The sequence below is a fragment of the Bicyclus anynana genome, chromosome 8 (assembly GCF_947172395.1).
Source record: "Bicyclus anynana chromosome 8, ilBicAnyn1.1, whole genome shotgun sequence".
Taxonomy (NCBI): Eukaryota; Metazoa; Arthropoda; class Insecta; order Lepidoptera; family Nymphalidae; genus Bicyclus; species Bicyclus anynana.
In genome coordinates, this window is record NC_069090.1 from 17516003 (window position 1) to 17543951 (window position 27949).

Here is a 27949-nt window from a genome sequence, read left to right on the forward strand (position 1 = left end):
CGCTAGTGCCCTATCTCTAGTATAAAATATCATTGCCTTTAAAAAAAAAATACAAGTGAAGTGAGGGAACCACAAACCTCCCAATATCAGCGTAGAACCTATCTCCGCTTTTTGTCAAATCGATGTAAAACAGTATATGTAGAGGTTTTTTAACAAAATGTAGAACTACTTCTACTTAATGTTTTAAATTCGACATCCAGAGTGGATTGAAACTACAAAATACTCGTTGTTTTTGCACAGAATAAATTATCAACTCAATTTGCAACTGTTACATCCCAATTATACATCGAATTAAGTTGGAGACACTGTGATAGGACGCGAGACATCTGTTCATAAACAACCTGCTTTATCATTGCTGTCTGCGATACTGAATAATATGATATAGCCCATAAAAAGACATGTTTAATTATTGAATTTATTGCTATGTCAAAAACTTAAGAACGGTCTGCAGGAAACGTCGGCAGACTGGCACTTACATTGCCTATATTATTAACTTGCGATTTCTTATTACTTTTAATTGCGTACAAATCATTCCGATTATTTTAATGACACAATTATATGTAACTCGATATGTTACGAACGGTCGAACAAAGGGCTTAATACAAAAAGTATCGGTATGATTAAGAAATATTTTTTGTTGTCAATAAATTGTTTAAAGTTTCTTCTTTAAGTTGAACGCACATAAGAACTGTTGGCCTTATAATAATAGGGTTCACTCTTGGGGGAACAGTGACTTGCTTCTGTTCATACACAAAATGAAGTGAAATAACATTACAATTATAATATATTATGTATAAAGCTTATATACCTATAGGTTTTTTATAATGATATACCTTAAAATATTGCTACGTCAAATTCTCGTATACATATAAACAAACTATATTTAAACTAGGTATATATTATTTTATATACTTACAGTATGTATTTCAAATTCCATTCCAATTTGGTTTAGAAACAGACCTTATTGAAAGATATTTATGTTGTGAGTCGTACCTCAATCTACGTGTATGATGTCGTGACTCGTGAGTATTCGTGTATCTAGTAAAACTGATTGTAAATTCATCACAAACCGTGAGCTGAGTTTTGTTTTATTTTTATTTTATCGCTTTATTCCAATTTTTGGTAATTCAATCTTTCTAATCATTTATAGAATTAAAATATAAATTAGAAGAAAAGATTCGTCTACTTTACGTCCTTCTTAGTATAGAATTGCATTATTAGTGGTGCATTTGCTAAAAAGAACTAAGAACTAGTTTTTCATATATCATAATAACTTACGGCTCACCTAATGTTCGATCACCTTTAATAAAAACAAATTGTATCGTAGACTATAAATATTGGACGTGATGTCTCATTAAAATCGACACAGCATTCCGAACTCTATTCTTGAAATACAATAATTGACATGTCAACGAGAAAAAAGTAACCACAGATAAAATATGATGGGTTTTTAATTTTTAAGTGAAATTTCTTTATATGATTCAGGTTCAAATACACCTATGAGTAAGTAGTTGAGAATTTAAACAACTGCCAGTTAAGATGTTTTAAGTTCAAAGTGTTTATTTAACGCAAGCTTTTAGTAGTCTTATTATAGTGTTAATGAGTATATAAATGATAAAAAAACTTGATGTTAAACTGTATCATACGACTGTGTGCTTAGTTTTAAATAAATTTGTAAAATGGTGGTAAACAAAGAAAAGTAAACCTTGGCTGAGTTTGTTGTGGGCTCTTCACGTAACTTTAATTTTAAGTTTTCGACTATTATTACCACCATTCGATTAAATTAAATTATGACATAATCTTGACCTTTCATAAGTGCTTGTAAACTAAGTCAAATTGAAATAAATAAATTGTAAACTTTTTGAATTTTGATGGTAAATGGGGTAGGTGGTACGGTACTATACTCCGCGCCACGAAACAAGACCTGTAGACGCGGCGCTAATGTAATGGTGATCTTATTGTCATTTGGGAAATCGCTGTCAATTTTAGCTCAGGTTTTAGCCGCGGGACTTCTTTCGTGTCGCGAAGTCTACAATCATCGCCTGTAGTAAGTAGATTTTGGTATCAGCCAGGCAGGCATGTATGACAGGAACGTACGAATACCTAGATGCCCGGTGTTAAGACTCTCTTGTACATATGTTGTCTGTGCTCTTGCGCCTGTAATTTGAAGATGTTCAAATCGTAGGTATGGCCTAGGGTGGTATAGGTGACAAGAAACACAGACATGTTGGTTAGGTATTTGACGTGCATTCCAAACTTTGGCTATGTGAACTACACACGTGGTTGGAAATCGTTTAGTACGAGTTGCCTAGATACACACCACATAACGTCTTGCTGTTCTGTAGTAGAAGGTGGTTGGAACAAGATCGTAGAATGTGAGTGCTGGTTGGATATTCCGTTGGTTATGTGATGCAAATCACGTAGTCCACCGAAACAGTAAATGTAACAACCGATAACAGCTATCACAACACGAATTACTGCCGATTAGCAATCATCGCGATAATGAGCTAGAGCTGCCCACCGCTGCCGACGTCACGAGCCACAGGGTGCCTAGTGGGAGTTTACAATGTTTTCATACTGTGACGATCGCGTAACCGTTACCGCGAATTTCTAAAAATTTGAAACAGCGCCATCTAGTTGCACTACTGCACAACTGTTTCAACTCCTTAGAAATTTGCGTTTACGGTTACGTGATAGTCAAAGTATGAAAACATTGAAAACACCACTAGGCAATCTGAATATCTGACCTACTCATAGTCTGACTGCATAGTTGGTCCAGTTTTTGGCATGTTGGACTACAAATCATGAGCATTTAGGTTGAAGTACTTAGACAGATTAGATTGTTATAAGATGACAAAATTTACGATTCGAATATAATTCTTAGAATTTAGAATTCGGTGGAATGTCGTAGCCTACGAGCATGTTAAGCCTGGTTATTATCATTACCATCAGAATGGTCATACAAGAGTAAAATATCATCACCCTAAGCCCGCCTTCCTGCATTGGAACAGCGCGGTGGGTCTAAGCTCTATCTTGTGTTTTATAAGTAGATCGCCCTGATCCTGTGATGGGGCGTTAAATGGCTGCTCAGGATATACCAGTGTACACTAAAAGCTACTCGTAAATTTATGAGATTCACTTTATTATTGTAAGTGGTAGGGGGCTATGAAACTAGAAAGGTGCATTCCAAAACTTTAACCAATAAAAGAAAAACCATAAATACTCATGGAAAACTCTCTTTTGTATTCATAATTAAAATTCCATTGAAATCCATTAAATAAGTCCAGGTCGTTGTCATAACAACGAAATACAAACATGCTACCAATTCCATTTTCCTAACCATGTATTATTCTAATAACTTGTTCATTCAATAACTTTCAGTATCAAGAACAATGCACAATTTACACACAAACCCTTACCTCAGAGTGTGCGACCACTAAAGACATGAAGAACCCTCGAAGACCCCAACTCTTATAAATCAATTGCACGCTTCAATTCAACTAAACGTTTCACTCACAGCACACTCTAGTACTACCAACAATGGACATTATAATCGAAGATATAAAAATAAAATAGAAAGGATAACTACAACGAAAAAAGAAAAGTAAAATGAGATGAAATTTTTTAACTTTACTCGGGACTCTGACTGAAATTGCTCGCATAATATAAACATAAACAAGTAGAACCACATCGGTCATTCTGAGGCTGTTTTCAGGCTGAGAGTTTCTTGGAAAAATGCTCAAGACCCAGGACTTGAAACCTAGATCTCTTGATTCGAAACCACTTGAGTCTCTAGAGTCTAGACCAGAGAGGCAGCTGCCCCTATTGCCGACTAACCATACCCTTTATATTATGTACCGACATACAGTATGTAATGCTATTACATGCTGAAATATGAAGAACGGCAGTATGAGCTCTAAAAAGCCTGTACTTAGTTATTTAAGAATATTTGTGTTATAAAAAGCTGCTCTACTCACACCAAGCATCTCTTCGACGTAAACAAAATATGGCTATTCGATTTGTACTGTTATATCAATAGTGGCAAGTATTATTTTCGAGCGAACAGTGTACCTAAATATAAAGGAAGTCCAGTTTATACTTAACTCCTCAATGAGTTGTTTATTGAAAAGTGAGTGCCGTAAATTGTCGATATCCCCCTCCATCGCTCTTCGCAGAGACAATAGTGCTGCGCTCGACCTGAGCGACCCGGCCGAGGAGTCAATCGAGCATTTCCTATAGGGATGTGCGTCGTAATATCGATCGTGTAAAGATCTTGTCGCTTTGTCAGCCGATCTCTCTATTTTGGATAACTCATTTCCATGCGTCTCAATAAGGATAATCATTGTCTGAAGAACTATGGATCAAAAGTAGCAATTACTACGAAGTTCGCAGATCGAAAGAGGATCCCATAAATTTTTTAGAGTGAAACTTAGAGTACGTGATACGTTGAATTTACATATTTCATATCACTAAAAATCTTTATTTTTATTATTGAGAAAGAATACAATAAGGAACTTAAGCTAACTTAACTAATCCTAATTTTAAAAAATTACAAAAATTCAAAATTTTAAAATTTTGATAACATTTCTGTCTAGCGGATCTTTAACACCATTGGTAGGAGGAAGTAAAGTGCTAGGAAGTGAGGAATTAAATCTAAATCCATCAAAGAAACTAGGTATTAAGTATTCAAATGTAAAACCTTTATAAACTGATGTAGGAAATAGGACCCTCGTAAATAGGAGATCTTACTTCAAAAAAATAAATAAATTTCAAAGAGCTCGTAATATTAATTATTAGATATTTACTGTTAGACAACAGTTACTGTAAGCTAGTAATTAAGCTACAGTGTTACATCATTAGAACGCCATTGCTTTCACTGCCAAGGTCGCCCAACGCGAACCGGTCCACCAAATGTATCTGGGCCGATTGTCTGATTACTCGTGACTTTTGTTGATTGATTCATTCTTTAGATGCACGTATCTTTATTGTGTTTATATTAAACTTGCTTTCTGATACTTTTATACTTAGATAACTATTATTTAAATAGTTTTTAACCCACTCAACTATTATGACTTTGTTTTTTTTGTTTCGTTTGACGTTTGATATGAAGTTAGCAAATAATAATTTGTAAATAATAATTAGTAGGTCGGTACTCGGTTATCGATATTTATGTCGATATAATCAATCAATAGCTACATCACTACACAGGGCGCGGCGGAAATGCGTTTACGCGTGCACTATAGAGCAGAGTATAGAGAAAAGTAATGCTATATCACTAGTATGCACTGGGTACTGACTCTGCGTCCGTTACTAGCCGGATGACGATCTTTGAACCCTAGATGACTGCACAGGAACACTGATCATATGATTATGTTTACCAGTGGTTCCGCAGAGGTCGAAATCATTAATTCATTTAAATTTTATTTGAAAGTTATTAAGGTTTTCATCACAGTCATCGCCATGGTAAACAGCCAATATGCCAACATTTTATTAAAATCAAAAAATAAATCATAATTTTTTTATACAATTTTTTAAATTAGATGGTTAAGAAAATATTATACGTTGAATTTTAATTCTGATCATGTTCAACATTCAGTAAGAAACTCATATAATTAATAATTTCATGCTAAACAAAGTCACTTCAATAATTAGGCGTTAAAAAATTCTTTACAGACGTTTAGTAGAAGTAGCTGTGATATACACAAATGGAAAATAATAATATATTTGGAATAGGTAATTAGCAAAACCATACATTTTTAATCGTCATTAAAAGGGTAAAAACCCTTTCGTGGGGAAGCAGCAACATAAATAAAAGATAACACGAGAGGGTTGGCGCCATTCAAACGACTTTTAATTAAAACCAGTCGTCATAATGTTTATTTTTTATACAAATACACTCCGGGGCTTGAAAAGCTAAAAGTAAAGCCGCGGATTCTGAGGTCAGAGGTTCGAGTCAAGACCTGGATCACACAACAACAATACAGCTCATATTTTAATTATCAACAAGTCATCGCTTAGTAGCAATATCATCTGATGTTAAGTGACGGTGTTCTGTTGTCTATAAGATAGTAAGCTCGAGAACTTAGAAGGAGTATTGATAGTGTATTTCTTCATGGCACGATACTGGAAGGCATATACTGGCGGTACATCTTTGCTCATGCGATGGTAACTAACCACCGCTGAAGTCTACCACTACCATCAGACCTCATCATTAGCAGCCCCTATTCGGCTCACTGTAAAGCGCGAGTCTCCTCCCAGAGTGAGAGGGGTTAGGCCAAAAAGGTTTCTCGCTGTTTTTCCTTCGCCGTTTTAGACACGTTCCAACGATCTCCGAATCGTAGGCAGAATTCATATCCACTGGGTTATCATGTATCTATCAGTATTAACAGCATCACACTCAGACTTTGCTAATTTAGAAAATACAAAATCTAACTTAAACCGAGTTAAAAATCGAACCCATTACCTCTGTTGACTCTATTGTCAATCAAGACATTGCTATTTGCACCAAGAGGTCATAAAACTAGTTAAGAAGTGTTTTGGGAATGTGTAATTCATTTTACTTTACTTGAATACCTATTAATAAGTGTGATCAACTTACGCAAGTTTTAAATTCAAATGCGTACTTAAAGTCTTTACATAATATTATAATATTAAATTATGGAACATAAGTACTAAATTCAATAGCTTATTAGTCTGCGACTTCGTCCGCGTCAAACTTCTATGAAAACGAAGTGGTTTTTCATTCCGATAGTATTTGAAAGCGTTTCCGATGAAAACTCCCAGACAACTTGGCATTCCGACATGTCCAACAAATATTGGAAAATGCGTTATATTGGAATTAAGACGTACCGCAACGCTTGGCGGTACGTCTTTGCCGGTAGGATGGTAACTAGCCACGGCCGAAGCCTCCCACCAGCCAGAGCTGGACCAATTAAGAAAATCTCAATCGGCCCAGTCGAGAATCGAACCACAGAGACCGTCAAAATAAATAATTTGTTGATCTTTCATACGTCGAAATAGATTTTTAATCTTTATAGAGCTAATAATCGTCTTTGACAACCGTTTTTACTTCGGGGGTTAAAATAGAATATTATGCTTTGCTCGTAGGTAGTACTAGTGAGTCATTCTATAACGAGTGGAACTACCCGCTAAGTACTCCTATAATAAAGTGAGTCACATTCCTAGCTGAATTACAAAAATCGTTACAGGCAGACAGACGTCACGCCGCCTGCCCCCCGTCCCGCACCCGCACCCCGCTACCCCTCAGCAATTACCCCCACATATGCATAATTGCGATTAGGAAATCTTTTGCAATTTTAATAAGGCGCGAACCCTACCCATTCAATAGCATTCCCAGAACTTACAAAGCTGAGCTATATGTTACAAGCAGAATTAAGTTTTTATTTACACTTACTTAATAAATTAATGTTTACTGTTTCAAATAAATTAAATTAATAAAGCACGATTATTGTTTTAGACACTAAAAATTGTTTAACACTTCAAATTCCAACAAACTACTGTACTGTATTTTATGTCATAGTATGTAAGCTTTACAAGCTTTCATAAGAAATTAGCTATGAACTACTTTGAAAAATCTAAAATCACTAAATCTATACTATTTACTACCATCGTGAAGTCCACAAGATGAGAGATCGACTTTCTATTTTCATAAATACTGAATGTTTGTAGTTCACACGAATATTATTTATATCCGAAATACGTACTACTGACGGATGTGTAATTTCGTTTCGCCCAGTAACTGGCCCTGTGGCGCAACGGATAACGCGTCTGACTACGGATCAGAAGATTCCAGGTTCGAATCCTGGCAGGGTCGTAGATTGCTTTTTACATTATTTATAAAATTATATTTTTTAAATTATAAATATTTTTTGCTACGACAATAGCACAACGGGCCTTGAAACTGAACAAGATACGGCGTAAAAAGTACTTGGATGTCCAGTCCAACCTCCGGGATATTAGGTTTCTGTGTATATTGACTAGTTATTTCAAAAGCTTTCTTACTCAACAACAAGAAAAAGAAGAAGAAGAAGAAGAAGAAGAAGAATACACACACAAAAATACAATTATAAATTAAAAAGATAATAATTTAAACTTAGCATGCAAAGGCGGCCTTATTACTATAAAGTACAAGTTAAATAAATTACAAGTTAAAAACTTGACGTTAACTAAAACTGTCACATTTCATCTATAGTTTCATAAGTGGATTTCTATTTAGACCAATATCCTGAATTTTGCTCAGTAATCTATTTACCAGTGAAATTCTTATTAGAATCGGTGCAGCCGTTCCAAAGACAAACCTACAGACAGACAATAATTGCAAAAAAGCTCATTTGTGGTTTGGTATCGTGTAAATAACTATTAACTATAAGCATATATAGGGATGTTTGGAAGTCCCAACAAAAGGCCTATGTCCTGCAGTGGACGTCCAACGGCTGATATGATGATGATGATGATGATGATGATAAGCATCTAAAAATATATAGCTATTTTGAAATCACAGAAGTTATTGATTTTTCCGAGAGCCGTGATAGCCCAGTGAATATGATCTCTGCCTCCGATTTTGGAGGGTGTGGGTTCGAATCCAGTCCGGGGCATGCACCTCCAACTTTCAGTTATGTGCATTTTAAGAAATTAAATATCACCTGTCTCAAGCGGTGAAGGAAAAACATCGTGAGGAGACCTGTATACCAGAGAATTTTCTCAATTCTTTGCGTGTGTGAATTCTGCCAATCCTCAGTGGGCCAGCGTGGTGGACTATTGACCTAACCCCTCTCATTCTAAGAGGAGACTCGAGGTCAACAGAGAGCCGAATATGAGTTGATGATGAAGATGATGATGTACCTATTAATTTCCTGAAATAAAGTAATAAAGAACGCGAGAACCTTTCTACAGGGCACGAGCAATACTACATCAATTACTGTGAAAAGCTTGTTCAAAAAAGTCATTTTACGTGAAAAGCATTTCCGTGACACTGACGAGCGTGCACTAAGAGAAAACCTTTGAGAGAAAATTATTCAGAATAATTTTCTTTAAAGATTTTCGCTTCAAAAGAAAACTGAAATTGTGCGATGTGTTTCTTTCGTTTAAATTATTATGAAGTAAGTATGTTTTACACGTGCCAGAGACAAATGTTCGCAATAAACTTGTTGCGATCGTAACCCGCAGAGTGGCTACGTAAAGTGGCCCCTCGCCCAGGGCCTCGCATAGAAGGCCTCATACGAGGCCCTCTTATGAGCGACAAAAAAGCCTCAATAGCTCAACGGTAAGAGCGGTCGGACTCATGCCCGAAGGGTGGTGGTTCGATCCCCGCCCCGTTGATCTATTGTCGTACCCACTCCTCACACAGTCTTTCCCGACTAATTGGAGGGGAATGGGAATATTGGTCATATTATAAAAAGATATGGCAAATATTCTTTTTAAAACGCAATAAAACGCAACGCAATAAACAAAATGTCAGTAACCAAAGAACACAGTAAGTAGGTAGTAGTGACCTACCTTAAAGAATAAAGTACCCTGGTAATCTGTGTAAACACAATGTTCCAGCATCTTCCAGCATTCCTAAAAGAAATAATGGACACAGAAGATCACCCAATATAAAATGTAATTTTAATGATTCACTTTTTATTGTAAGCAGCGAAATAGGAGTAACAAAACAGCACAAAACAGCACATCGATTCTCTTTCTACAAACGCTAACGCTTCGAAAACTAGAAATATGTATGGGAATGACAGATCCGATCGACGACTTGATCACGTGACTTGTCGATAGCAAATGTCATTCCTATACATTTTTGAATTTTCAAAGCGTTTACGATCGTAGAAAGAAAATCGACGTGCACTGGGCTACAGGCCCTGTTCTGGTATCATTGAACAGAGCTCCTCTGTGTCGTTTTAGATAACCTCTGAACGTATCTATTAGCAAGGTACATTCTCTTGCCTGCATTTATAAAATTAAATCGTCCGGTAGATTCTGGAAATCCTTATTAGATTTTATACGAGTTAAGAAAATATACACGAACCCTCTGTAATTGACAATCTTATTTCCTAATTAACCTCCATCATCCTGTACAATGAACATTACTACTCGTATAAGATATGCTAATTACCTTTCAACAATACTAGATGTTTAAGATGTGTTGACAGCCGACGACCGGAAGCTATCTAGCACAACACAACACTTCACAGCAACAACAAAACACAACACAACGCGACGTATCATCTACACACAATATTGATTGGGAAATATACATGGAATAAACACAGCCAGTGGTTTAAATTACCCCAAATTTATAGAGGATGTTGTTTTTTGTCCCCAATGTGCGGATTCAGTGGTCTAGAGCCCGGGACAGGCCGGGCCCACCCGCGACTGACAGCTGACTGGGGTCTGGGGCCAGAGTTGCGGAATTCCCCGCGCATGCGTGTTTGGAAGCTGCTGTCGCGGTAGACGAATGGTCTGTCTGTACCTCGGCATAGGGTGCAAGGGTGTACTAGGGTGGGTGGTGGTAAATTTGGTTTATAGACGCTACTGGCAAAAAGCAACCAAATGATTAAGGTTTATAATCTGTTATTGAAACCTCTGTTTTCGATTCGAAGGGCGTAGGTTCGAATCCGGGGCATGCACATAGAACTTTTCAGTTGTGTGGGGAATTTAATAAATTAAATATCACATGTCTCAAATGCTAAAGGAAAATATCGTGAGTAAACCTGCTCTGCTGAGAATTTTCTTAAATTCTCTAGGTGTGTGAAGTCTGCCAATTCGCATTGGGCCAGCATGGGCCCCTTCTTCTGATTGGAGACTCGTGCGCAACAGTGAGCCGTACATGGGTTGTTGATGATGATGATATACTCAGATAACTTTCTCTATTCTAAGATTCTATGATATATTTTGCAGGAGGACAATCAACAAGCAATTTGTAGGCAATTTATTTTTCTACGGACAAAACAAATGATTAGATTTGGCTCTGCTTTGTAACAGGAACTATCGACAAACGACGTAAAGGTACATAAAAAGGCTAATTTAACGATTAGGATGTCATTGACGTGGAAGAGCCTATATTCACTTCTTGCATCCTCCCTTCCTTCTTTCTACTCAGCGTCACGGATTATCTTTCAAGATATAGGGGAGATATATTCGGGAGATAGGTACACCATTGCCAGTCGTGTTGTGGCAATTAGCCACGAAACCTACCTGATCGACCTATTTACTTCTACCTATGACAATATTGCAAGGGGTGGTCATTATCAACTCTCGACACCTGTTTATTATAAAAATATTTCAAGAGAACAATTAAAAGGTTTTAATTAAAAGCACAATTTATTTCGAAGAAACCGCCTTCATTTAGAACACTGAAGGGCCCCTTCAATTTGTTCTCACGAGCTGCACTCAAGTGCGTTGTTAAATCGAGTGGTCAAATTGGTGCAAAGAGATCACGTTCAGTTTAGGCGCTTTCCGGTGCATTAGGTAGGTACAGGTCGCAGCATCCGCAATCTGCAATAAGTAGATATGTCCCTAGTGGTGTGCACACATTTTTTAACTAGGGTATTCAATATTCGTACATATTGTACACAAAATAGAAAATTTCTTCTCGAATATAGGTTCGTAATGAGGCCACTAAGTAGGTAGGTTTGTTCTCGATGAAATGCTAAACAGATGAATGACAAAAGTAGACTGCATCTTGAGTTCAGCAATTGTTAACTTGTAGGGTGATAACTAGCCACGGCCGAAGCCTCCCACCAGCCTGACCTGGACCAATTAAGTAAATCTCAATCGGCCCAGCCGGGAATCGAACCCAGGACCTCCGTCTTGTAAATCCACCACGCTTACCACTACACCACGGAGGCCGTCAAATTTTGATTAATTTACTGATTTTTAAAAAGAACTCCTACCTACCTACTTGGTCGTCTTTTTGAAAATGAGGAGTAGAGCTCCACCAATTAAAGAAAAAATTTCCTTTAATAATGTACGTACCTACTATCTTCACTGAGTAACATACTTAAGCTATATTGTATCCCTGTATTTTCACAGGAATGAGGAGATACGCAGAAGAACCAAAATCGCTGACATAGCTCAACGAGTTACGATTGCGAAGCTGAAGTGGCAATGGGCGGGGCACATAGTTCGAATAGCCGATAGACGTTGGGGTCCCAAAGTGCTGGAATGGCGACCCCGCACTATACTAATAGCATTAACAACTGAGTCTTAGGGCCATAAATCATTTCTCTATATCTATCTCGCTTGCACTTATGGGTCTTATGGAGCCGTCTAGTGAAGGGTGTAACAATGAAAGACATATTATCGATAAGTAAAGTTTATTATCGTATCTTGTTCACAAAATTAAAAAAATTAACAATATTTGATTTAATATAATACATATTTCATATTATATAATTATTAACTAAATAAAATTAATCTTCATCTGAGTCTTCATCATCAGAATCTTCGTCTTCTGCCAAATTTATTATATATTAGTATCCATAGTGCGCAACGAGTAACACATGAATGTATTTATTTAATTGCAGTAAACACATTTATAGCAAAAAAAATACGCAATGCAATTACATTAGAAACCGACCAATCAGAATCGTCCAAATCATTATTGACTCATCATTAGCACGTGCGCAGGTAGCCGTTTATCGATAATTAGGGTGCGCAGGTAGGCGCGCTGCACATTCCTATCTTTTTTGACTTTTATGACCGGACGACTCAGATGATAATGCGCATACTATAGTAAACGCAGTGTTGGTCGACCCCCCACCAGATGGACTGACGACATCAAGCGAGTCGCTGGGATTCGCTAGATGCAGGTGGCTCAGTATCGTGATGTTTGAAAGTCCCTACAAAAGGCCTATGGCCTGCAGTGGACGTCCATCGGCTGATATGATGATGATGATTCTCACAGGAATAGAAAATACGCGGGTGAAACCGCGTAGCGTGTGCTAGTTACTATACAGACGACCCATATCGGCGTAACAGTTAGTCATAATCACGGCCATGTCTCAAACTGTCCCCCGGCCAGCGCATGACGACTTGACAGCTCCTACCACTTCCGGCGCCACACACGACTACCTACCTCCTTGCTGTGGAAAAATAACCTTTCCACCGCAGGACACAGGGGCTGTTATCGTGCGCAGGACAGCTCGTGACACTGGAGTCACGAAGATGTTGTTGTGTGCATGAAGACAATGGTTGGTTAAGTCGCTATTGTCTTGCCGTTGTTGGTTTGAAACTTTGCATATAACAATCACAAAGATCCTTTTCTACATTTGAAGCGCATCTAGTCGTAAGTCTAGCTCAGCGTGTTCCACCATAAGCTAAATCTACCGTCTCCACTTACCGACAGGGGAGATCGTGGTCAAACGAGAATAATTTTATGTAAAAAAGTGGAATTTGCAATCACACCTAAGTAGGTAGGGACTATTTGACTATTTTAGCAGAACCTCGCGGTTTAAGCCGCGTAGATAGAATATAGATAGATAAAACATGGGGTTAAGGTATGTTACCCCCTGATATTGTAGCTTTCTATTGGTAAAATAAATTTTCAAATCGATCAAGGGGCCTTAACCATTGGCACGTCGATTCTCTTTCTACAAAGGCTAACGCCTCGAAAGTTAACGAAATGTATGGGAATGACCGATTCGACCGACAGCTTAATCACGTGACCTGTTGATTGTGAATGTCAATAAAAATATACGAGATATTTTTAAATTTTCGAAGCGTTAGCGTTTGCAGAAAAAGAGAATCGACGTGACATATGGCTACATGCCCACATGTAGGTACTTTTGAGTTTATTCGTTATTACATACAGAAATACAAATATTTCCTCTAAGTTCCTACAAATATTAGTGTAGATATATTTTATACGTGACCAATATTCCCATACCTACCTCATTGATGTGGCATAAAAACTGTGTAACTGTTAAAAGTAGATAAACTGCTTCACCAAACGACTAAGGACTATTGTGTGTGAACTCTGAAAATAGTCTTTTTTTATTCTTTACAAGTTAGCCCTTGACTGCAATCTCACTTGATGGTAAGTGATGATGCAATCTAAGATGAAATCGGGTTAACTTGTTAGGAGTTCGAAAATCCGCACCCCTTTCGGTTTTTACACGACATCGTACTAGAACGCTAAATTGCTTGGCGGTACGTCTTTGCCGATAGGATGGTAACTAGCCACGGCTGAAGCCTCCCACCAGCTAAACCTGGATCAATTAAGAAACCTCAATCAGCCCAGCCGGGATCGAACTCAGGACCTCCGTCATTAAATCCACCGCGCATACCACTGCACGACGGAGGCCGTCAACATTATGACGAATTTGTGAATCTACAAAGATTTTCCTATCCAATTAGATGGGTACTTACTCGAACATTCTACATAACTTTCACATTATAAGTTCCTATAATTTAGTAATTCTTAAGTATTTTGCTAACTACACCTCAAAATATTTTGACATCAGCGAAGATGGAGCGGAGAAACCACGTTACAGCCCCGGCGCCCAACCCTGAGCGTGCCGACGCCTCCGCTAGCGCGATTTAATTAAAAATAACGACCGTTAATGATCGATTGTGAACAATTAACGATGAAAATGCCGCCGCCTTATCGCACCCATCTCGCCGATTATTATCTTTACTAGTAGGTAAAGGTGAGCGCGCAATGGTCGGTGGTCACGCGTACGAGCTACTGGTGTCAGTGGCGTTTCGCAGCCTCCTGAGTCCTGCACAGCTGACAGCATCTTCGTCGGCGAAGAGTTGGTCAGAGTTGGAAGAGTTACTACTGCAGGTATGCCACCAAGACGTGGATTCCAACGGACAAACCAACTACGGTAACGGGAGCGTAAGTATATATACGCATTGATTAGTGTTCCTGAAGATGTCTCTAATACCACAACCACACTATCCTCGCGCTGCCGAGATGTTTTCTGTCTGCCCACATATTGCTCTACCCAAGCAAATAATCGGCACGCCCCGTATTTTTCCTTTGACTCGCGCTCACAAATCGACAAAATAGGAAGCGATGGGTAAGACGATTGGCATTTGCGGCAATAAGAGCAAAGTGGCCACGCGAAGTCTCTACCTACTTCCATGCCACTATAGGTACACACACAAAAAAGGAATTTGTTTTACTTTAAGGTATCTAGGTACACCAAATGATATATCGGCCTGAACATATGTATGTTAAATTAAAATCCATTCAAAGTGTTAAGTGTGAATAGATAGGTATACCTACCTACGAGTCGAAGAAAGTGGATAGATGATGTCAAAGGGTGGACAAAGTTAACATAGATACCTACACACAGCTTGAAAATTTTGCAAAAGACCGGATGAGTTTTCTACACATGACCGCCAAACTTCAGTTGGAAGAAGGCACCTATTGATGATGATGAGTTGTAGGTTTGTTGTACTTACCTACGCCTGAAAAACATATCTCACCTTTAGCAGTCGAGTAAAAATGCGATGATTTTGCTGAAGGTGAGTGGAAGACGTTTCTCAGTCCCCGTCGACACTCAGCTTAACTGAAAGTTCATCAGAATGTCGACGTTTGTTACCGCCAGTGTGCAACTTTTTGCTCGTTAACTTCGATTGGATCATTGTTTAATTATGTCGGCAACTTAACGAATATTGTCCACGTTTGAAGGTGACCATCATGATGTATGGCATACCGTCGCCGCTTGCTGCAACCTGATTGTGTTCATAAACGTTAATCGGGGCCGCTATTAATGTCACAGACGTTTAATTTTTAATTGCTTGCATTGTAACAACATTAATTTATGACCATTTATTATAAGCTGTTAATGGAAATTTACTTCTACCTTTTTGGCCTTTAGCCTAGTGTGAATACCTACTAAACTTTTAATAATAATCACACAACTAAACTTTTAAGATATTTGACCTGAAGATGGACAGATAGCGTTTCTCACGAACTAATACATTTGTTTTTTTAGTATATTTCATTTAAGTCATCACTATCGGTCTATTTAAATGCCGCAGGATCAGGTCTTCCTCCTATTACGGGATTTGGAGCCTAGGCCCACCACGTTGCTTCAATAGTGATAATTATCGACTCGGTAACGATCGCTATCAGCTGATGATAATGACCAGAACCAGAAGTATTGACGGCCTCTGTGACGCAGTGGTATGCGTGGTGGATTTAAGACGTAAGTTCCATCCCCGACTGAGCCAATGGAGGTTTTTAATTGGTCCAGGTCTGGCTGGTGGGAGGCTTCGGTCGTGGATAGTTACCACCCTAACGACGTACCACCAAGCGATTTACCATTCCGGTACGATATCGTGTCGAAACCGGAAGGGGTGTAGATTTTCATCCTACACCTACAAAGTTAGCCCGTTTCCATCTTAGACTGCATCATCACTTACCATGAGGTGAGATTGTAGTCAAGGGCTTGTTAAGTTAACTTATAAAGAATTTAAAAAAACCCCGACGGCTTCACGTGCTCTCCGAGTTAAGGGGTGTGTCAACTCCAACTTCGAAATCCGGGTCGTTACTGCCCCGGCTTGAACCCAGGACCTCAAAAAACGAACATGGACTGGACTAAAACAAGGCAATTCACCTTTCTAAATAGATTTATGAAAAAATAAAACATAATTTTATAATAACTTTTATTAAAAAAATATAATTATATATTTTTGATTTTCATTACTTAACTTAACCATTATATTATAGCTAAATACCACCTACATGACATTTTATTATTTAACTTACTAATGTGCTATAGTGCGACACAAAAGAGAAAAAAAAGAGAAAATAAATGAGGGCGCTCACTAATCGTCGTTCTTATGGTAACCCTGTGTTCTGTCATCCACTTGGGACTGGAACTACCTTGATACTTGATAATAATTGTTATTATATTGTATCCGTTGGTAATATTATGTTCTTATTTTAAATTATCTGTTCAAAATAATATTACAATCTAATATAAAAAAGTTAATAAATATATTTGGAAAATACTTACATCACTATTTAGCCCCGAGCATCATGTTAGGAGTACTAAGATAGCCGATTTAATGATTTGCATTTAATAAATGAAAAAAGTAAATTTCATCTAGATAAATGATATTTATTGTAATTCGTCTGGTAATTATCTAAATGTCCACTATGATGTTAATAATCTGATAAATTTATCTATAATAATTGGTTGTTCTATAATGACAGATCTTTGTGATGATGACAGTAAATGTGGTGTTGCCACACAGCGAGTTTATTAGTTTTATTTAACTTCTACTTTTTCATGTCGCACTATAGGTAGTATATTTTCAAAGCTGATAGGCCGTACAGACTACTTTAGTATTTTTGTCGAATACGAACAATTTTTGGATTTACCGCCCAAAAATTGTTCGTACTCGACTAAAATACTAAAGTAGTCCGAACTAGACCTCAAGGTTTAAAGACAGAGCCGTGACGCCTGTTCAAGAAAACTAATCTATTTCTTTGGTACTCAAGTCCCAACCTAAAATGATACAGGTCTAAACAGTGACCACAGAAGTGTGTGCGTATAAAACTAATGCCATCCTTTGCACACTCATACCATCACCGAGTGCTTTAAAGAGGAACAAATATCATTATTTAGATCTGTCAATTCATGGATTTGCATGCGGTTGTGCAAACCTGAATACATATAAAGATAAAATATATTTACAAAAATAATATTAAATTACATAAATAAAAAAGAGAGTAGCTTTGAGATTTTAAAGAAGCCTACAAGCTATCATCTTCAGATGATCTTAGTCGCTGTGATTAAATTATTTTTATCTTTAGAATGGCAGTAACTTCCCCGGACAAGCTGTCACAACTGAGACAACAAAGAACTCTAATACCAAAATGGTGCCGACCTGCCGTCAAATCCTCCGCACTCCGAACTCGCTAGTTGTTGGGAAGGTGACAGAGCTGGCGGGCTCTAATGGCGCATTTCTTCACACGTAGCGCTCGAAGCAGTGCAGCAGCTCGAACAGCACCTCGGCCAGGATGAGCGCCATCACCATCCACTGCAGGCGCACGTGGTGTGGCTCTAGTGGCGCAGCTCGGGCTGGCGCTCGGCCCACACGTAGCGCTCGAAGCAGTGCAGCAGCTCGAACAGCACCTCGGCCAGGATGAGCGCAATCACCATCCACTGCAGGCGCACGTGGTGTGGCTCTAGTGGCGCAGCTCGGGCTGGCGCTCGGCCCACACGTAGCGCTCGAAGCAGTGCAGCAGCTCGAACAGCACCTCGGCCAGGATGAGCGCCATCACCATCCACTGCAGGCGCACGTGGTGTGGCTCTAGTGGCGCAGCTCGGGCTGGCGCTCGGCCCACACGTAGCGCTCGAAGCAGTGCAGCAGCTCGAACAGCACCTCGGCCAGGATGAGCGCCATCACCATCCACTGCAGGCGCACGTGGTGTGGCTCTAGTGGCGCAGCTCGGGCTGGCGCTCGGCCCACACGTAGCGCTCGAAGCAGTGCAGCAGCTCGAACAGCACCTCGGCCAGGATGAGCGCAATCACCATCCACTGCAGGCGCACGTGGTGTGGCTCTAGTGGCGCAGCTCGGGCTGGCGCTCGGCCCACACGTAGCGCTCGAAGCAGTGCAGCAGCTCGAACAGCACCTCGGCCAGGATGAGCGCAATCACCATCCACTGCAGGCGCACGTGGTGTGGCTCTAGTGGCGCAGCTCGGGCTGGCGCTCGGCCCACACGTAGCGCTCGAAGCAGTGCAGCAGCTCGAACAGCACCTCGGCCAGGATGAGCGCAATCACCATCCACTGCAGGCGCACGTGGTGTGGCTCTAGTGGCGCAGCTCGGGCTGGCGCTCGGCCCACACGTAGCGCTCGAAGCAGTGCAGCAGCTCGAACAGCACCTCGGCCAGGATGAGCGCCATCACCATCCACTGCAGGCGCACGTGGTGTGGCTCTAGTGGCGCAGCTCGGGCTGGCGCTCGGCCCACACGTAGCGCTCGAAGCAGTGCAGCAGCTCGAACAGCACCTCGGCCAGGATGAGCGCAATCACCATCCACTGCAGGCGCACGTGGTGTGGCTCTAGTGGCGCAGCTCGGGCTGGCGCTCGGCCCACACGTAGCGCTCGAAGCAGTGCAGCAGCTCGAACAGCACCTCGGCCATGATGAGCGCGATCACCATCCACTCCAGGCGCACGTGGTGCCGGTCCGCCGCCCACGACGACAACAACTCCAGCAGCTCCACGCAGTGCGATAAGCGCTCGTTCAGTACCTGAGGACAAAGCACATAATTGTTATTAGTTTCTTCATGATAGCAGTCTACGGATTTCAGACTGTCTGCAGTGTGTGCAAAAGTCGTATGTCAAACACCACGGTTCTGAGCCTCCTGCATCCAGCGAGTCCTTGCGATTTGCTTGATGTGGTCTATCAACCTAATGGAAGATCAACGCACACTGACCGTTAAGACCTCAACAAAGCCTCTAGACCTCTAGCTGTGCCAAATAGGAGTATATGCTACCTTCATTGTCACTTCTGCTTCAAGACATGATGTCTGGTAACTTTTAGTTTCTTAATGGATCTTCTCACTTTCGATTCGTTTATTACAAAAATAGTATAGCTCTCTTCATCGTCCACTGCGTGACTTTGAGTTTTTTTATAGTACCTTAAAGGTTCTTCACTGCTTCTGAATGATTGCCTACAATTCTCTCCATTCCAGGAGCAGCTTACTACCATGTTGACATAGAACTCACCCTGGTCCGCCTGGGTATGGTGAAGTAGGCGACGGTGCTGGAGTAGAGCATCTCGAGGCGCTCGTCCTCCCAGTAGCAGTCGGGCGTGTCCAGCAGGTCCGACTCCACGTTAATGCGGTGCCGGAGCGACAGCAACTCGCCCAGCTTGCGAACTACCTGCGACACGTACAACATAACACTGTTAAGTACCTACAAGTATTCCGTAGGAATCGCCATAGGGCACTGAAAATTTCAAGGGCAAGCACATAACTGAATGCGGAAGGGATGCAACTGCGAGCGGTAGGCACATTTTACATTAATTAATTGACAGGAGCGTGAGATTTTGTCTGCAACTTTCTCACGCGTCTTTGTCAATATGGCCTGCAGCTCTGAACCATATTCACTCCACTTTGTCGATATACCCTGTAGCCCAGTACTGAGCAGATATTGATTTTCCATTGATTTGAATAGAAATGATCTGCCAAACATTTCAATTTCTTTCCAAACGAAGGTCTGCTACTTGTCTACTGGCGTTATGGCGTCACCTCTTTCTTCTCGACGTGCACGGCGCCCGCGGCCTCCATGCGCTCGGTGTGCGCGCGCACAGACGCCGCCAGCGCCTCCAGCCGCGCCTCCCACGCGCCCAGCCGCGCCGACTGCGCCATGGCGTGGCTGTGCCGACAAACTGTACTGTACTACTAACAAACACAGTGACATGCGCAAACCTTTAAATAGGGATACAAATTGTACAAAATTGAACATTATTTCACCAATTTAGTTTAGTGCATTTTAGCCTCTGTGAAGTGCACGCCACACACACCATACACAACAAAGTTTTTTAATTATAGTCAGAATTTGCCGCCCCGTGTCCATTAACCTGAAGTGTAGGTGTTCAGCCTTATGTCTCCATAATTACACTGACAGCTGCCTTTCAGACTAGAGCAGAATATTTTACTTAAGTACAAGTTTACCTGACATGCGGACGTTCGCGGCTTTGTCCGCCCTTAGACCTCTTTAATCCAGCCCTATCGCAAAATCCGTTCTTACTGGATACCAACTGGCTATAAACTACCTCCCTGCCAAATTTCAGCTTTGTACATCAAGTGGTTTTTTTTGCTCCAAGGTCCCATTCATCTTATTACCCAAATTTATTTTGATTGGTTCAGCCGTTTAGCCGTGAAAAGGTAACAGACAGACAGGCAGACAGACAGATAGACAAACAGATTTACTTTCACATTTATAATATTAGTAAAGATTCATATGCATTATTTTATCACTGTGTTCCCACAGAAATGGGAACTGTGGATAAAAACGAATGAGTGAATTTAATCTTTAAACTTATATTAAACTAACAGATGTTAATTTAAACAAAATAAAAAAAGCATACCTGAAGGAATATCTCTCCAGTGAGTTGTCACTGTTTGGCACTAGAACAAAGGATGACTCTTGAAGAGAACACCTCTTGCTGAAACAGAGATTTAAGAACTTATTAATTCAATATCCACATCATAGAATAAAACATATTTAAAGTATTTCATAGAATTGTGCATTGTTATTTTATGTATTGTTTAGTCATACCTAAATTTTTAGAGTAAATCACTTATAAACTTATACAAGTAGTAACAAAGTAAACTTACGCATTAATCTGATATTGATAAGTCATAATTTCTCTCTCTCTGGTGACAACATCTCGTGGATAACTTTGCACTTCATATCTGCCAGCAACAATCAATAAATCAATACATAATAATTATTATAAATAGATTTTAAAATAACGAAGAACAAAGATTTTAAAAGAACGAAGAAAAGAAGATTATTATAGTCATATAAATGACACTGAAACACTATCAACTTCCTAAGCCTAAGGTTGTGTGGTAGCGATCGCTACTAAGCCTGCTTCTTCTAATTAATTACTTTTACTTTTTCTAGTACTACTTCTAATTAATTATTGTGGTGTTCAAATACAGAGTGTTAAATAAATTAATTAATCAATCAATCTTTTTAAATTTTGATTGTGTTCTATATGTCTGTTTGTCTAGGCAAATTTTTGGAATGGCAGGACAGATTTTAATGAGACTTCCACTGGAAAATAGAGGAAGTTATTGAGTAGAGCAACATACTACTTATCCTGGAATAATCCATGGTTCCTGAGATATTAGTACACTGTAATTCATCAATCACACCCTTGACACAACACAGCAATGCTGGTTGATAGCATAAATAAGCATAGTATTGATAGTTCCCCAGAAGAATTCTCTCATATACCTAGATTAAATATGCTTCATTAATATCAGCCTATTTTATTAGCTCACTACAGAGCCAGACCTTTCTCTTTATAGGAGAGGACAAATATGGGATATCAACCCACCACTCCACAGCGGGTCGACAGGCTTAGGGTGACAATAATTTTTTAACAGCGTTTCATAATGTTGATGATAATGATATGGACCAACAGCTTAACATGCTCTCTGAGGCACAGTCACACACACCTAAATGAAATAATAATGTAAATATGCTTACGGCCGAATAAAATCCAATACATTGTTGGCTTCCAGCTCTGTGCAGTTCCAAAACACCACAGCCCCCTCTTGGAAGAAGATGATCTCTCGGGGCTCGTCCCCTACGCTGTACACTGGGCTGGCCACCACCACATTGCCTACTTCATGAGTATTTAGCCTAAATAGACAAGTTACATAATTATTAACACCAAGTGCAGGAAGTTTTAATATAAAACATGCAATGCTTCTGTTTTTGTTTTTTTGTTATTTCTTATAATAAGACTGGGGTCACCGATGTTTTAACTCGTGTCGACCAGCAAGTGGCGATGGACAGGCCACATGGTAAGGGACACTACGGGGAAGTGGAGCAGACTGGTGACGGAATGGTACCCTAGAGATAGCAGAAGGAATCGGGGCAAACAGTTCCTTAGATGGGAGGATGACTTAAAGCTCACAGCAGGTCCAAACTGGAGAAGGGTCGCATTAGAGAGAGAGCAGTGGAAGTCGCTGGAGGAGGCCTATGCCGAAAGGCACACTGTTAAGAGATATTCTTTAAAAAAAAAAATGAAAACAAAATGTATTGTATATAATATTATAATTTCTTAACACAGAATAAAGGGCTTATTATTATAATTATTATATTATTATAATAAGAATAATTCATTCATCAGTTATCAAACCCGGCATGGCCACCAATCACAGTGGAATAATATGCTTGTCTGGCCGTCTTTAACTGGATATACTTTGGTGAGTATGCACAGGAATTGTTAGATGGTGATCTAGTTTGTCCTGTTCCTTAGAACGCCAGGAACGGTGGCATCCTTACATTGTGGATGTCCAAGGAACTCATACGAAATGATTTGCATCCATATTTCTCATCCAGTATGAATCTGCGCAACAGAGGTAAATGTTACGTCATGTATAGTAAAAAATGCACAATGTCTTAAAACCTTACGTTCCCGGTTCATAGAGCTTCTGTTGCAGCAGGCCCTCTCTCAGAGCCTTCAGGTCATAACGATATGCTGTAGCGTACGCCAAAGTCAAATATTGCCCGTCTTTCTTGGTCAAATCCTCCAAAACCACCTTTTTGTAACTCGTTTTCTTCTTTAACGGTAAACTTGTATTATCAAGCGCCATGGTTGTAGGTTGGATATTGTCGAGAGAATAGTTCCTAAAGAACTGTTGTCCGATTCGAAATACATCGGTTTTTTTAGGAAAAAAGGCATTTGCAGCCGGTTTGATATCCGAGAAGCAAGTGGTCACCAAACGGCTTTGTAGCGCCGGTCGCAGTGTCCGTATCACAAATCTCGATAAGTACACGGTCATATTGCAAATATTATTGAATTTTTAGCAAGAAAAATATAGCTTTTATTACAATTTTTGGAGTTTTGCAAAATTAAAAACAACATTTGAGGTTATTTATGATTTTGACAGCTTTGTTGCCACAGATAAATATAGTTGGCACTGGGTTTGACAACTGACAAGGATCTAGTTTTAATTTACTGTTACAGCTCTGAATTCTACTATTTTCAGTTAGTCTCTACCATACATTTTAAAAGAGTTGGTACAGAATGGAAGTTGAACTTGATTTTAATGTTGATATTCAGTAGAGTTTATTAAATTTTAATAATAGACCTGGGTATTGGGCGGAATTTGATCAATAGATTTTGCAGTTACCTTTAGTGTAAGCACTATAATATAAATGAAGTCAATCGCTCACGAAGTTGACGATTTATAAACGTAATGAAAAACAAAACGAGAAGAAATAATCATTTATTTTGACTTGACATTACAAAGAAATACTCTATAAATCAGTCTATCAAAGTGCTTCCATCTGTGGCCGTAAACAGTAATTCCAACTTCCTCGCGAACTCGGGTCCGATGCGGCGCGCCTTGCTGCCCGGCGCGGCGGCGCGCGTCACGCCGACGTCGGCCACCGCGGCCACTCCACCAGGAGCGAGCAATGTCTGATAAAGAAACATTGTAAATTATTATAGAATATTATGCATTGAGTTACTGTCATGGCACCATAAAGTCAAATAAAAAAACATAATATTTAAACTTTTATATCACTACTACAGCCAGTACCTCGAACAACGCGAGAGGCGAGCGGTAGCGCGCACACAGCGCCCGCGACGACTCCAGGCTGGCCATCGGCAGCACGGCCAGCATCTGCTGCCACAGCCGCCCCAGACCGTTACCTGCCACGGTATATTATCATCACTACTGCAGCCCGTACCTCAAACAACGTACACCCAATTGTCAAACTAATATCTGCCTAAAGTTTGCTTATAGTGTGTTTAACGAGGCAAGAATTAATTTAAGTGTTTAAATTCTTTACTCGCCTCGTTTGACAACAACATGAACGAACGGATCATTAATTTCTTACGATAGTTAAGAACAGAAATAATACTTGCTCACTTTTGCATGTAACTTATCTCACCTCCTTCAATTTTTTTAAATAATTAATATATTGTCTATGGTAGGGCAGCTCTAACCATCTTTGTCGACAGCGACGCACTTCTTGTTGTCGCCGCGCATATAGAACTCGGCGCGCTCGTCCACGGCGCGACGAGCTTTCCTGACAGAGATGACATAATTAATAAACAACAATACTTCATACATATTTGCATAATATTACCAGTGGTGTAGCGTATCTGTATCAAAATTAGTTGGGGGGGGGGGGCGGCAAGTGAAGGGTAGAGATTTATTATTAAATCATCTGTAACTGTAGATGATTTTAGTTTTTTTTTAATTTTCTAAACAATAGCACAAGACTGTCTGCTAGCCGTTCATGTAACCTAACCTAGGGTAACTTTTTTATCAGTTACAGCATACTCGTTGGTGTAACTCACTTGTAGGGCGTCTCGGCGACGGCTTTGGTGAAGCGCACGATGGTGAGAGCCAGCTCGTTGGGCGTGTCGGCGCGCACCGTGTCGCACGCGGCGCTCACCAGCACGTCTGAAACCATCCATTATATAACTATAACTTGGCTAATTCGTTCGTAGCACACCCGATCTACTAATAACGACATTCGATTTTGAATTTGATGGATCATAGGACAGAAGTGTGATGGTGTGTGGTCAAATAAAAAAACATAATATTTGATGGTGGATGAACATGGGTGCACTCTATTTTTCAAATGTTTTTTTACACACTAATACAACCACAGAACGATAAGAAGGAGAAACAAAAGCTTTATGTGCTCTTTAAAGCACAACTATACCAACACTGCCAAACTGTACTGTACTGTACTGTATGATAAATATTTTATTTATATATACCTGTAATAGCTTCTTCCAAGTCTTTCTCTGATATGATTTTGTTGCTGCTATTCACTGTTTTACGACCGGACTTCCTGCAACAGAATATTAGCTCAAAAATATATTTTAAGAGCAGGTACTTCTAAGCAACACTGCTGTGTTTTGGTCTAATACATATATTTATGGCAAAACGGGCAAATGAGGCTGAGGAGCTATGCCTTTTGTTATCAAACACAAAGTAACCACAGCATTGTAAGATATGTTCTAGTTAGCCTATATTACAAGGCAATATTGATGTTGCTCGACAATATGGATAAAAAGTATACAGTCTTCTGAGCTGAGCTGCATAGAGGCAGATGATGCACAGAATACAGGTCATGCTGACATGCAGTACAGCATCAGAACTATGCATAACAACATGATGGCTTCAAGATCTCACAGGCATCAATTCGGCTGGCTGAAACGATCCAGTGGAACTCATACCAGTACTGTACACACTTGAAATAGTCTTTGACTCCATAGAGCACGAGCGTGAGGGGGCAGCCGGCCAGCGCTCGCGCTTGCCGCGCGCTGTCCGCTAGCGAGCGGGCAGCGACCAGCGGCGCCGCATCGTCGAGCCGCTGCACGTACAGCGCGCGCTCGCACGGCATCCGCGGCGCTGACAGTTCCATCTGGCAAGTGAAACCATACTACGAGTAGTAACAAGACAATGGATATAACGTGTACACACAAACTTGTCTCTGCACAGAAAACATGGTATGGCAGTCACAAATACAGTGTCTCCGTAACAGACATTGCCTGATATGTTCAAGACTATGATTATATTATGTATAAACTTGCATGTGTTCCTACCTACACAGGACACTACACACATCCAGGTCCTCCACACTGTTTTCCTTTAGTTAATGAAAAACACCATTTCCCTTCTTATGTTTAGTTAGGCTTAAGTATAAAATTATAAGTAAATAATTAAGATATCCTACCATTCCATCATTATTTGTAAGTGTTGGTGGCACAGTCCTAGTCCACAGCACAAGGCTCGGGTCGCAGATTGCCGACGAAGCCCTAACCTTCACTCCGCTGGCTGCAGCCTCCCGGGCAACATCAGCACAGTACCATGACTCCAACAGCACTGGATGCATCTCTATTGTCATGTGCTAAACAGATAAAAAGAAGTAATGGACTTTATAAAGATAAAGATGTACAATTCAGTTGATGCTAAAGATTATTATCATATTGTTAAATAACTGTATATAAGAGTGTATATATTTAAAAAAAAGCAAAGCTTCTTTACACATGTTTGGAATGGGGACAAAACAAATAAAGTGAGAAGTTTATAAAACTACCCCACACTTAATTTTTATTGAATTTTCATTTTAACATATTAATAGATGCAGTTAATATACATCACCCATATTCCGCCACTGCTGAGCTCGAGTCTCCTCCCAGAATGATAGGAGTTAGACCAATAGTCCACCATGCTGGCAAAATGTGGCAGAGTTATCTTACTTACAACTATATCTTTTTTAGCCTCAATAGCTCAACAGTAAGAGTGGTTGGACTCATCGAGGGGTGGTGGTTCGATCCCCGCCCAGTTCATTTATTGTCATACCCACTCCTAACACACTAGTCTTTCCTAACAACAGAATTATAATCAAATTCAACCTTCATGCATTCTCCAGGTTTGTAAACTTTGTTAGCATCTTTTGCTGCCTTCCTCTCTACTGCCATCTTCTTCTTTAAAGCTTGCCTCTCAGCTGCTGATATCTTTTTATTTTCTGAACTACCTGCAATTTTTATAAATTTTCTCAAAGAATTTTTTAAATCAAGAAATGTTCGCTTGTTAATACAAAATGTAGTGTTCGGGTGTTTGTATTACGACTTACGAGATTTTGTTTTTCTTGTTTTACTGCTTCTACTTTCTTGAGAACTTTTAGTAACAGTAGTAGTCTGACTTGTAGATGGGAAAACACTGTCTTCGGAGTCTGAAAATTCAATAACACTGAAAATCTTAATGCAATAATTAACATTTAATCTTAAACAATCAGGCTTTATCCAGAATTATTATTGGAGCCTCTTTAAGTAACTATGAAAATTAAAATTTTACATCACAGATATATGAAAACACTGTTGTTATTTTAATTTATCATAAAATTTGAAATATAAGTATAAACCTTCTGAAGAAGAAGAAGATGAAGAAGAAGAAGAAGAATCTTCCTCCATGGGACTTGTGTCCGGTTTCGGTAAGTAACGATTTTCATTCTTATGGTCGTCGTCTGAATCGTCAGAACTAATTTCTATAGTATTTGTATTCATGTTGCAGTAATTTAAATCTTTAATCTCCATTATTAATTATTAATACATTTCAAATAATATTGAAATCGCACCGGCATCTATGGGATGGGCATTTTCATTTCAAATTCAAAAATCTTATTTTAAAATTTAGAGTCAATACAGCTGTCAGCTGCTGACGCCTGACGCCTGACAGTGACAAAGCCACA

General features: G+C 39.7%; 3 protein-coding genes and 1 non-coding gene across 8 annotated transcripts in view; 1 reads left to right on the forward strand and 3 right to left on the reverse strand.

The window, feature by feature from the left end:
- The window catches only part of LOC112048631 (GAS2-like protein pickled eggs), a 139173-nt gene extending 128895 nt beyond the window's left edge, over positions 1-10278 (reverse strand). The window contains exon 1 of the mRNA XM_052882989.1: positions 10127-10278. The gene's annotated coding sequence lies outside the window, so the exon portion shown is untranslated. The remainder of the gene's footprint in view (positions 1-10126) is intronic.
- Trnar-acg (transfer RNA arginine (anticodon ACG)) lies at positions 7762-7834 on the forward strand. The gene has a single exon. It is a non-coding gene; the product is annotated as a tRNA-Arg (tRNA).
- A 6340-nt stretch (positions 10279-16618) lies between the features above and the next one.
- On the reverse strand, positions 16619-23649 carry LOC112050723 (required for meiotic nuclear division protein 1 homolog). 2 transcript variants are annotated; one of them, XM_024089061.2, is made up of 7 exons: positions 23141-23649; positions 22208-22363; positions 21325-21402; positions 21075-21152; positions 20233-20359; positions 19709-19864; positions 16619-19230 (listed from the first exon to the last, which is right to left on the reverse strand). In XM_024089061.2, exons 1-7 carry the CDS (start codon positions 23509-23511, stop codon positions 19042-19044), a joined length of 1155 nt encoding a protein of 384 aa, XP_023944829.2. In that variant the 5' UTR covers positions 23512-23649; the 3' UTR covers positions 16619-19041. The 2 variants fall into 2 exon arrangements, with proteins under 2 accessions (XP_023944829.2, XP_052738921.1); XM_052882961.1 differs by having other exon boundaries at positions 19709-19897.
- A 293-nt stretch (positions 23650-23942) lies between these two features.
- On the reverse strand, positions 23943-27947 carry LOC112050735 (crossover junction endonuclease EME1). 4 transcript variants are annotated; one of them, XM_024089071.2, is made up of 10 exons: positions 27623-27947; positions 27335-27433; positions 27114-27235; positions 26432-26605; positions 25947-26119; positions 25470-25543; positions 25041-25146; positions 24684-24766; positions 24274-24386; positions 23943-24152 (listed from the first exon to the last, which is right to left on the reverse strand). In XM_024089071.2, exons 1-10 carry the CDS (start codon positions 27792-27794, stop codon positions 23997-23999), a joined length of 1272 nt encoding a protein of 423 aa, XP_023944839.2. In that variant the 5' UTR covers positions 27795-27947; the 3' UTR covers positions 23943-23996. The 4 variants fall into 4 exon arrangements, with proteins under 4 accessions (XP_023944839.2, XP_052738918.1, XP_052738919.1 ...); XM_052882958.1 differs by having other exon boundaries at positions 27114-27231; positions 27331-27433; XM_052882959.1 differs by having other exon boundaries at positions 27836-27874.
- Between the last annotated feature and the right edge of the window lie 2 nt (positions 27948-27949).